Here is a 12595-nt window from a genome sequence, read left to right as displayed (position 1 = left end):
AGGGGGTTTATTTGGTTACAAAGTTACAGTCTTAAGGCCATAAAGTGTCCAAGGTAAGTCATCAACAATAGGTTACCTTCACTGGGATGGCCAATGGTGTCCAGAAAACTTCTGTTAGCTGGGAAGGCACATGACTGGCATCTGCTCCAGAGTTCTGGTTTCAAAATGTTTTCTCCCAGGATGTTCCTCTCTAGGCTTCAGCTTCTCTCCAAAATGTCACTCTCAGTTGCTCTTGGAGCATCTGTCCTCTCTTAGTTTCTCTGGAGCAAAAGTCTGCTTTCAAAGGCTGTCTCCAAAATGTCTCTGTAAACTGCAGTTCCTCTCTCAGCTCCTGTGCATTCTTCAAAGCAAGCTCGCTCCTCTGTCTGAGCTTATATAGTGCTCTAGTAAACTAATCAAGGCCCATGCTGAATGGGTATGGCCACACCTCCACAGAAACTATTCAATCAGAGTCATCACCCACAGTTAGGTGGGGCACATCTCCATGGAAACACTCAAATAATTACAATCTAATTAACACTGATACGTCTTCCCACACAAGATTGCATCAAAGATAATGGCATTTTGGGGGACATAATACATTCAAACTGGCACATTCCACCCCCTGGATCCCAAAATGACATGATCTTTCTATATACAAAATACATTCATCCCACAACAATATCACAGAAATTTAAATAATTTCAGTAATGATAGTTAAGTAGAAGATCCTATCAGAATCAGTTACAGGTGTGATCTGTCCAAAAGCATAATTCTCCTCTAGCTGTGGACCTGTGAAATTTAGAACAAGTTATGTACTTCCAATATATAAAGGAGGGACAGTCATAGAGTAAACATTCCCATTGCCATAAGGAGAAACTGAAAGGAAAACAGGGTTAACAGGACCAAAACAGTTCCTAAAACCCGCAGGGCTAACTCCATTAGATTTCAAAGACTGAGCCTCTTTAACAGAATGACAGTGCATCCTTGAGGCTTGAGAGAGCGGGAGTGTAACCTTTCCTAAGGGTCTTTGTGGCAGCCCTTTCCTCTCCAAACATGGGGGTAAGTGCTCCAACATATCCACACATTGGGGAAACTAGCTTCTTGGCCCCACCCTCCTCAAACATTGGGGCAGCGCCCTGATTCCCTTCCATCTCCGGGGCACATGCTCAACCCCTTCAGAGCAGTGGGGTAGTGGCCAGGCTCTCCCCAGTCCCCTGGGGATGTGCTCCACCCTCTCTGAGGCCTGAGGTGGCAACACCTTTCCCGAACATCGAGGTGGAAGGCCCACCCTCGACCTCCAGGGCAAACTCACCCTTTCCATGCATGTGGGCCACTCCCCTCTCCTAGCCTGAGACCTCTTGACTCCAGACCTCAACCTCCATGGCTCTGTCTTTGGAGAAATTTTTCCTTCAGTATGTTCCTTGTCTGTCTCCTCCAGTGCAGACTGGCAGCAGCTCTGTCTATAAATATCTCACAAAAATTCTGTTGGCTTCTCATGAAGCACACAGGGGTCAAAGCTGTCAGACAATAGGACTTTCCACAAACCCTTTCTGGATAACTCCATCTCCAGTCCTGGCTTCTACTGAAATGGTGGCTGGGTTCCATGTTTGGTTAAATCCTCACATTGGGCTGTAGTTTCCAGGTTTCCAAACTATCAGTTTCTGGTTTCTTGGAACCCAAGAGTTCAGTTTTAAGTTTATCTCTCTCCACTTGCATTTTACAATAAGCTGCAAGTAGAAGCCAGGCTACTTCTCCTATATTTTGCTTGGAGATCTCATCAGCTAAATATTCCAGATTGTGGCTTTCAAATTCTGCCTTCCATCCAACACCAGGACTCCAGTTATGTCTTCCTTCCTGTTGGCAATGACACATTCATCATTTCTGTTCAAGGCCTCTTCAGAAGTATCTTTAGAGTCCATTTTTCTACCAACAGTCTCTTCACAGCAGTCTAGGCTTTTTCTATCAACCTCCTCACAAATCTTCCAGAATCTTCCCCTTATCCATTTAAAAAGCCGTTCCAACATGTTTGGTATTTGCAAACTCAGCAGCACCAGCACCCCACGTCCGGTACCAAAATCTGTTCTAGTTTGCTAAGGTACCAGAATGCAAAACACCAGACATGGATTGGCTTTTATAAAGGGAGTTTATTTGGTTACAGAGTTACAGTCTTAAGGCCATAAATTGTCCAAGGTAAGTCATCAACACTCTAATCTAATCTAATCAACACTGATACATCTGCCCACACAAGATTGCATCAAAGATAATGGTGTTTTGGGGACATAATTCATTTAAACCAGCACAGATGCCTTTTCTACATAAATGGAAATGATTATGTGGTCTTTCCCTTCATTCTATTATTATGTATATTCTATTATTTTATTCTATAAAATTCTATAATATTTTATTCTATAAATATTCTATAAAATATTTTATTCTATAAAATTAGTGTATTACATTAATTTTCTTATGTTGAACCACCCTACATACTTGGAATAAATCCCACTTGATCATGATGTATAATTCTTTTAATGTGCTACTGAAATCAGTTTGCTAGTATTTTGTTGAGGATTTTTGCATCTGTCTTAGTAAGGGATATTGTTCTGTAAATTTCTTTTCTATATGGTAGAAAGAAAGGCTATATGGTATCTTTATCAAGACTTGGCATTAAGGTGATGTTGACCTCATAGAATGAGTTAGGAAGTATTCCCTCCTCTTCAATGTTTTGGAAAAGTTTGAGCAGGATTGGTGTTAATTCTTAAAATGTTGGGTAAAATTCACTAGTGAAGCCTATCTGGTCCAGGGTTGGGAGATTTTTTATCGCAGATTCATTCAATCCCTTTACTTGTTTTTGGTCTGTTGAAATCTTCTGTTTCTTCTTATGTCAGGAAAGGTAGTTTGTGTGTTTCTAGGAATCTGTCTATTTCATCTGGCTTATCTGTTAGTGTACCTTTGTTCAGAGTATCCTCTTATAATCGTTTTTATTTCTGTAAGGGTGGTAATAATGTCCTCCCTTTCATTTCTCTCTTTTTTCCTTTGTTAGTCTAGCTAAAGGTTTTCAATTTTATTGATATTTTCAAGGAAACAACTTTTGGTTTTGTTGATTCTATGTTTTTATATTCTATTTCATTCAACTCTGTTCTAATCTTTATTTCTCGTCTTCTGTTTGCTTTGGGTTTAGTTTATTCCTCTTTTTCTGGATCTTCCAGTTTTGAGGTTAGGTCTCTGATTTAAGGTCTTTCTTCTTTTTTAAGTATGCATTTAGAGCAATAAATTTCCCTCTTAACACTGCCTTTGCTACATCATATAAGTTTTGATATGTTGTATGTTAGTTTTCATTTGCCTCACAGTATTTCCTAATTTCCCTTGCAGTTTCTTCTTTGGCCATTGGTTGTTTGAGTGTACTGTTTAATTTCCACATATTTGTGAATTTTCAAATTCTTCCTCTGTTATTGATTTCTAGGTTCATTGCATTGTGGTCAGAAAAGATATAGTTATGATTTTAATATTTTTTAATTTTTTTGAGACTTGTTTTGTGACTTAACATGTGCTCTATCTTGGAGAATGATCCATGTGCACCAGAGAAGAACATGTATTCTGCTGCTGTTGGGTGGAGTGTTCTATATATGTCTGCTAGATCTAGTTGGTTTAAAATATCATGCAGTCTTCTATTTCTTTGTTGATATTCTGTCTATATTTTCTATCCATTTTAGAAAATGATGTATTGAAGTCTCCTACTTATAATGTAGAACCATCTATTTCTCCCTTCAAATCTGTCAGTATTTGCTTCATATATTTTGAGGCTCTCCCATTAGATGCGTTTATAATTGTTATGTCTTTTTGTTGAATTGACCTTTTATTGGTATATAGTTAACATCTTTGTCCTTCATAACAGTTTTTAACCTAAAGCTTATTTTATTTGTCATGATTGTAGCTATCCCAGCTCTCTTTTGGTAATTATTTGGATAGTATATTTTTCTCCATCCTTTCACTTTCAACCTACTTATGTCTTTGAATTTAAGGGGAATCTCTTATAAACAGCAGAGAATTGGGTAATACTTCTTTATCTATTCTACCAATCTCTGCCTTTTGACTGGAGAGGTTAATCTGTTTACTTTTATAGTAGTGCAGAACTTTCTTCTGCCATTTTTCTCTTTGGTCTTTGTTAGTCTTACTTTTTTGTCCTCCAATTCTTCAATTAATGCCTATTTTCATATATATTTGATTTTTTGTATTGTACCACTTTGTGTCCCTTCTCATTTCACTCCGTATTTTTCAATTATTTTCTTTGTGGTTACCATGGGGCTTAAATTTAATATCCTAAATCTATAACAGTTATGTTTGATTTGATACCAACTTAACTTCAGTTGCATAAACATATCCTGTTCCTCTGCCCCTCCTTCCGCCACATTTTTGTTGTACTTGTTATAAATTATATCTTTGTACATTGTGTGCCCCAAATCATATATTTATCATTACTTTTCGTGCATTTGCAGTTTAGAACCTATAAAAAGTAAACAATGGAGTTGGATGCCAAAAAATACAATACAATAGTATTGGTATTTATAATACCCAGATGGTTACCTTTACCAGAGGTCTTTATTTCCCTATGACACTTCAGTCCACTGTGTAGTATCCTTTCCCTTCAGTCCGAAGAACTCCATTTAGCATGGCTTGTAGGGCAAGCCTAATGATGATGAACTCCCTCAGCTTTTGTTTCTCTGAGAATGTCTTAAATCTCTTCCTCGGTTTTGAAAGACAGCGTTCCAGGTATAAAATTCTTGGTTTTGCAATTGTTTTCTTTTAGCACTTTAAATATTTTTTCCATGGCCTGCTTGCTTCCATGGTTTCTGATGCAAAATTGTCACTTAATCTTATTGGTACTCCCTTGTGCATAACATGTTGCTTTTCTCTTGCAGCTTTCAGAACTCTCTCCTTGTCCTTTGCATTGGACAGTTTGACAACTATGCATCTGGGCATAGTTCTCTTCAGGCTTATCCCAGTTGGGGTTTGTTGGGCTTCTTGAATGTACATACTCATATCTTTTCTTAAATTTGGAAAGTTTTCTGCCATTATTTCTTTGAATATTCTTTCTGCACCCTCTTCTTTTTCTTCTCCTTCAGGAACTCCCATAATGCATATATGGGTATACTTGATGGTGTCCCACAGGTCTCTTAGGCTCTGTTTATGTTTTTTTCATTCTTGTTTCTTTCTGATCCTCACCCTAAATCATTTCAATTCTCTTATCTTTGAGTTCACCAATTCTTTCTTCTCCCAGCATCAATCAGCTGGGAAACCTTCTAGGGAATTTTTTTTTTCAGTTATTGTGGTCTTCAACTTCAGTATTTCTGTTTAGTTCCTTTTAAAATTTTCCATCTACTTATTGAGATTATCATATTATTCATTGATCATTTTCCTGATATCCTTTACTTTATCTCTGTTTTCCTTTATCTTCTTGAGCATATTGAGGATAATTTTAAAAAGTCTTTGTTTGGTATGTTCAAAGTCTGCTCTTCTTCATTGTTGGCATCTGGATTTTTATCTTATTCCTTTGGATGGGCCATCATTTTCTATTTCCTTGTTGTCATGTAATATTTCTTGCACATTGTAAATTTTAATATTTTAAGTCTGAGTGCTGGGATTTAGTTCCTAAGCTGTCTGTTCCTTAAGTTTGTATTCAGCTAGTGATATGACAGAGATTTCCTTGAATGCTAGGAGCCAACAGAAACAAACAAACCCAAAAAGCACATTTCACAGTCTTTGAAAATTGGGTCTGTGTTGACTGGTGCTCTCCTTCAGAGTTTAACCATCCTTTTAGGAAGATCAGTCTCAGGTGAAAGTGAAGTGCAGGGTCTCTCAGGCTTTTCTTAGCCTATGTCTTGTCCTGAGCTTGCTGGGGCCTTAGGAACTCCTTTGTGTATAGGAATTGAAATGCCCCCTCTACTCCCTGTAAAAGAGAGTGTCTTCCCCTCCTGGGAACTCTGTTGTAGGTTTTGAAGCAGGTAATTCTTCACACCAGGTTGCTTAGACTTAAAATTGTTTCTTACACTTCCTTAACTGTCTGCAAGCTGCTTCTGCCTGCAAGACAAGTTCTGGGAGGGTGAGCCAGAGATGAGTTTCGTTTTTGGCTTTTCATTGCCTGGTGCTTTCCTTTAGAATTTAGCCCTCATTTTAATAGACCTCCCCTCAAGAAGATCATTCCGAGGCAAAAGCGAATTGCAGGTTCCTCTCTGTCTTTTCTGAGCCTGCTTCTTGTCCTGGGCTTGTGCTTGCTATGGCCTCAGGTATTTTCCTGTTTATGGAATGCCCCCTCTACTCCCTATGAACTTGATTTTTCTTCCCCTTCCTGGTGCTTTATTGTATGACTTAAAGCAGTTAATTCTTTGCCATAGGCTGCTTTGACTTAATTGTTTCCTATACTTCTTTAGCTATCAGCAAGCAACTTCTGCCTGCAGGGCGAGTTCTGGGAGAGCTAGCTAGAGCCAGTTCCTTGGTTCAGTCTTTCAGGCTGACACCCAATAGATTGGCACCAACATGCAAGTACAACGGTGTGTGCATTAGGGGTTACACTGCTCCCCTGGAAGGGGGCCAGGCATCCACAATGGCAGCTCAGGCTGGCTCCACAGTGCACTGGGGAGGGGGTGGGGCAGGGGTCAGCAATGGCACCTTGAGCTTCTGCTGTTTTTAAGGCTGCATTTTCTTGATTTGGTACTTGCCCAATTACTACAACTCTTTAACTGTTTTCTGGAGTTCTGAGAAAGATTTCTCTGCCGGTTTTTGTTAGTAGTTCAAATATTTTGTGGGGGGATAGCACCCTGGAGTATCTTACACTGCCATTTTGTCCCATAGTTACTTAATTTTAATATTTAAATTTTGTCCTGTGGACTGATAATCATGAATAGAATACAAGAAATGCCTCTTAAAAAACTGAAACCTAGGCTTAAGCATTTTTAAATCTGTGTAAATGGGATTTTGAGTCAAATCCAGTCTTCTTCCTCAGTCTCCTTTCATCTACTCTGCCTGTATCCTCCAAGTTCCTAATTTTCTTTGGGTCCCCGTTAGTTATTCCAGATGCACTCGGGATACATGGATCACCTATCATTTATGTTGAGCCATCCTCTCTGACTATGAAAGTAGCTTTCTGAGAAGTTATCTCTCAATACCACATTCCTCCTTGGATATCGAAAGTGTACATTGCAAGCAATTTCTGTTTGCTTAGATTTTCCAAAATTTGAGGAAATAGCATATTGGAGTGTAGCTAAAACTCACCCACATGCTTACTTGGTTTTCCTTATTCTCATAAAACACTAAAAGTGATGTGTTCACAAATTTCAGCAATTACAAGATGGATGGAGAGTGGAGAGATATATGTGTTCTGCACATATTTTACAATCCTTGTTTTGGTTAAGTTGACCTCCATGACCCTGTCTTTAACTTATAATATTAGTTTAATTGTGATAAAATAATAAAAATACAATATTTTATAAAATAATCCATTGAAGGCCCACTTATAATTTGTAAATAAAAAGAGCATGAGAAATTATAAAATAATTTTTCTTCTCCACCACATACCACATCGTAGTTTCTGTTGCATGTTAAGGCTCTTTATGCAAGCATTCAAATAGTGTTAGTAAGACACTATAGTCAGCCATGCTGAATACAACTTAGAAGGTTAGACTCAGAAATTACATTGCCAGGTTACCTACTTCTTGGTCACTAACATTTAGCTCTCCCATCGTCTCAATTCTTTTCTGTCTGTGGGCTCTTAGACCATTTAACCCTAAGTGACAGGAGCTGAAATCCATCACACATCCAGTAAAGTAGACCAGCTCCCTTCTTTATATCTATCAAGAGCAAACTGTAGAACAAGGTGTTTTAACAGAGGTTAAGGTTGAAAACCCGAGTTGACAAGAGTGAGTGGTGATGGGAACTTGGAACTTTGAGGAGGAATTAAGGAAAGAAGGGAATGATCTTCTGAGTCAACTGTGTACCATCTCAGGCTTTAGAAGTATTCAATAAACAAATAAGTTGAATTATAAGTGCCTTTTTTCCAGCCAGGGTTTTAGATGGCTCTTCCATTGAGTTAGGGAGTCCTTACTGGGTTTCTAACTATATTCAGCCAAATGTGTTGGCCTTAGCATTATAAAACACAGTAGCTTTATTGCCCTCCAGTAGAGCCACTGAGTTGCGTAACTCCAGGAGGCCCCATGACAGAGAGGGTACACTGCCTTAGTCCCTAGGGAGTAGTAACAAGGTCTGTAAGTTTAGGGAAGATTTGTGGGATGTTAGGGGATGAGGAAAGAGGACATGAGGAGTGAAAGAAGAATATGAATGGATTTCTGAGGATGCTCACAGAAGTTGAAACATTACTTTTAATTCAGAGATTAAGTTTGTTATGCCCTGAAAGATTACTAATATTAGTCATAAAATATTCTTAATCCTCATTAGTTTTCCTTTATGATTTATGGCTTTATCATGCTTCAATCAATAGAAGATCTCCTAGCTTAATTAAACTGACTCTGAAAATAACAAAATGTCCACAGTCCCAAATTGAAAGGGAAAATGTGTCAAGAAATATGAAGGAAACTGGAAACAAAGACGAATTTTTATGAAAGTAAAGCCTTGAATAAATGGAAGAAGACAAAGAGTTAGGCTTCTTTTATTCTTGTTTGAAGTTCTGGGAACAGCAGCAGTTAACAGCAAGGCTCCCCTACATGCAAAATTTCTCAAGTAGGTAATGAAACTCAGTAGGATCCCTACTTTCAGCCTGAATATTTTGAGTTGTAACTTTTAAAAGCTAAATGAAAAGTGCATCCCTTTGACTTTCATTGGTTTTAATGGATTTTTAAAATAAGAAGCTTCTCTTTCACCCATAGCAAATAAAGTTGTCATAAAATGGCTAGCTGATACTCTTAATACTTCTTGCCCCCACCTTCAGCCACCTCTATCCCTAAGAGAAAAAAGTCATCTAATGCCTGGGCTCGGTGGCAGATGAATCCAGGCAAAGATCTTCAAGGACAGATCTGAAGCAAGCATGACCACGGACCATATGACTGTCCATCTCATTTTACCTAAATATGTCATCTCTAGTTATTTGTCCCTTTACCAAAGGCAAAAGCACCCCAAAGGAGAGGAAGGATGTGGTGTTTGCTATCCTTGAAATGGGACCAGCTTTGCAAGCTACACACTATAGAAACAAATTACTTTTGCTTTGGTTCTCTGCCCTCAGTTTAGGTAATTACCACCACTAGATTGGTGGTTACCCCTCAGTAAAGTCTTTAGGCTCTTTTGTAGCATAAAAATTGCTTAGTTGAGTATTTATAAAGTATCTAAATACTGAAGTATGTGTGTGTATGTATGTATGTGTGTGTGTATATATATGTATATAACTAAATGCTAACTACTTATGTTTTCATATTAAATTTAAGAGAAAATACTGGAGCAAAATTTAAAGAAATAGCACCACCTAGGGACAAGTTAATGTCAGCTCTGCAATTCCTGCTTTCTTAATAGTTTTGGAGTATCGTCACTTTTTTTTTTTACTGGAGGGGATAGGTTTTAAATCCTTATTCCATAGTAGTTTCCAGACTTTTCAGTCCTTGAACTGTCTACAGTTCTGGCAGTCAAGATTAAGCTCTCTAACCAGATAACTTTTAGGAACTCACTGTCAGTATTAAGTTTCATAGTCAGTGACAGCAGGTATCCTCATTCTCTTGGTTGTTGATCCTTTCCTCTAAAAATATCATTTCCAGTAAAGCTTCAAACTTACTTCCATCCCCCTTTCTCAGTATTTTCTGACTCAGGTTATAATCATATGTGATGGAGAAAAGATCCTATTATTTCTTTTATTCCCAACTACCTGAGAATCTTTAACTATAATGATATTTTTTTATCTATCAAGATGCAGGTACCATGTAGAGTAACTCCTCCCCTGGTACAGCCTGTACATAACTCCTTTCCTCCTTTCTAAGTAGTAGACTTAAGTGATAATAGTAAAAAAATCATCTGTTAAAACTCTGTGGTTTTATAAGATCTTTCAGCCCAAAGCCTAAGCAGTGGTTCTTAACCCTTAGTGTGCTGTGTTTATTAGGAATGTGGATCCCCTTAACCCAATTCTGAATCAGTGGGACTGGGCCAGGAATTTGTATTTCTAACAAAACCCCAGTGATTGAAATACAGGTGGTCCCTGGTTCAGTCTTAGTAATACTGATTTAGACAGTTATTTGTGTTCCATTGTGGAGTTTTTAAAGGAAAGAGTCATGTCAACAGGCTCCTTACAAAATGAATTTGCAGCTTGGAAACCTTATTTTTTAACATCAGACTTAGAGAAGTATCTCTTCTGAGACTTTGAGAAGTAACAGTGTTACAGAAATTTTTCAGAATACTTGAATGACAGTTCTGTACTTGAATACATTCTGTCTATTGGGGATACTTTTGGTCTAAAATAACAGTACTATTTTCTTTGGGGCAGTACCACTCTCAGAATAAATTCTGTACATGATTATTTCTTAATTAAATGTTATAGGACTTTGGTATTGGTATAACATTTTAATAAGTTCTGCATACTGCTAATTGGTATATAGACTCTGTACATTTTCCATGTTTTGGTTTAACCTATGCCAGGGAGTTCCTTAATTTATATCTTGAATAATAAAGAGATGCATGCATTCAGCGCACGTGACAGCTGATCATTTAATGGCAATTTGCTAAATTTGTTTGTATGCCTTACTCCTGTGATTTCTAATGAGGTGAGTGAAACAACAGGTTCTCTTTTGGAACAATCAGAATTATTGTTTTTCTATGAAATTAGAATTTAGGAAATGCTTGAGGTTCCAGATCAGTTGCTGAGAGTTGCAGTGATTTGTGGCAATTTAGTCAGCTTCAAGATTGAAAATAAGACCTGGAAGGAAACTTCCTTCATCAGTAGATCCCAAGAGAGCAGAAAAGTCGTAAATGATTGTTTAAAACAGGGTCATATAAAAATTGTCAGAGTAGTTAGAAATTTCTAATTTCTTCTCCAAAATAATTTTCACTTTTTCACTTCTCTCATGAAAAATGTGATGTTATACAGTAACATATAGACTTTATCTTTTGCTTTCAAAATTTTCTTTTGCCTCTCATAATTTTTGATCAGACATTTTTAATTTAAATTGGTGTTTTCAGGGCATTGCTGGCAATATCCACAGAGATGCTTAAGTTTCTTGTCACTGGCTCATACACTTCTGTTGTTTCTCTCTCCCTCATTTTTTTTAGAGTAAAGATGGCAAAAGTCCACTGCACATGACAGCTGTCCATGGAAGGTTCACACGGTCACAAACCCTCATTCAGAATGGTAAGAGAGATTCTTCAGCAGTGTCATTTGGACAATTTCCTGATCTGAGTTTGGCTGTCAGTCGCCTGTACAAAAAAGGTGATGCCCTATTTGAGGATTTTACTAAGCATGGATTTACACGACACTTTGATGTACTTTGCTAAAAGCTCCTTATCCGACATGTCATCACCATCCAGCTTAGTATTGAGAACATCAAGCCATTAATTTCCCAGTCAGGCCAAGAACATGTGTCTTCAAACTGGAAATGGTATACTTGTGTAGACTAAAGAGCTGTATTTTTCACTCTGAAACTAACAAATATAAAAAGCATATATTTTCTGGCAGCAAATCTGAATTTATTTTTAGATTTTAGAACTCACCCTATTTCCCTAAGTTAAAACTCATAAAGTTTCATGGGCAAAGGTAGGAAAAAATGAGGTGACTCAGAGGAAAAGCAGGTAAGTATGTGATATAAAGGATCATAAAATCACAGGCCTGACAGAGACCTTGGAAAGACACATAATCTGGTAATTTTCCAGGCTCACAGCAGAAGTATACTTGAATCATTGGGTTGTATCCATAGCCAAAGAACTAGGGAGTGTCATTTCATATCATGGTTCAGGTTACTATTAGTGGGTCATGGCCAGCATCTGGGAGTAGGTTGACCTTGAAAACACAACTTCTGTTATCTTTGCAATCTTGGAGACAATTTAAAAAAATGGTTTAGCCCAAATTCTGTGGTGACATTCAAGGTCAGTTCAGTAGTTCCTAAACTATCTACATTTCTATTTCTCAAAACTCTGGTGTTAGTTGATTTTCTTGGACTTATTTTTTTTAGCTATAAGAATTTTGGACAACCTGCACTTGAATTGTTAGTGGCACTGAATTATGTCTTAGGCACTCAAGTCATAAAACCAAAAAGTCACTTGACATTTAGATGGAGGACCAGCCACTAAAATTATGCTTAGAAAGCAAAACATTTGCAGCAAAGCAAAGGATATTTATGAGCATCTCAGTGAAGCTGTAAGGGAAAAGAAATCTTCACAAGTTTCCAGTGAGCCAAAGAAGGTAAAATGGAAATTAACTGCATAGCCCCCATTATTTCTAATTTGAAATATGTGGTACGCCTTTGACATTCACTTTATTGAGGGGGCCACTTTAATTGTTTTATTTTACTGAATGTAAATAAAAGGTGAGGATGCCCCTAGTTTCTCCTTTTTCGAACCCTTTCTTCATCCCACTGCTTTTCGTAAATAGTACCCACACCCTTAAAAAACGAAAAAAATTCACAGTCAGGAATGTATT

At 37.6% G+C, this 12595-nt stretch overlaps 1 protein-coding gene across 4 annotated transcripts in view; it reads left to right on the top strand.

The window, feature by feature from the left end:
- The window catches only part of ANKRD44 (ankyrin repeat domain 44), a 351473-nt gene that overhangs the window by 229375 nt on the left and 109503 nt on the right, over positions 1-12595 (top strand). For all 4 annotated transcript variants that reach the window (XM_037848889.1, XM_037848890.1, XM_037848888.1 and 1 more), the window contains exon 9: positions 11233-11311. In XM_037848889.1, coding sequence (XP_037704817.1) covers positions 11233-11311 — 79 coding nt within the window. The remainder of the gene's footprint in view (positions 1-11232; positions 11312-12595) is intronic.

This window comes from Choloepus didactylus, chromosome 9 (assembly GCF_015220235.1).
Source record: "Choloepus didactylus isolate mChoDid1 chromosome 9, mChoDid1.pri, whole genome shotgun sequence".
In the NCBI taxonomy this organism is placed as follows: Eukaryota; Metazoa; Chordata; class Mammalia; order Pilosa; family Megalonychidae; genus Choloepus; species Choloepus didactylus.
Note: the sequence above shows the minus strand (reverse complement) of the source record. Positions and strands in the feature narration are given on the sequence as shown.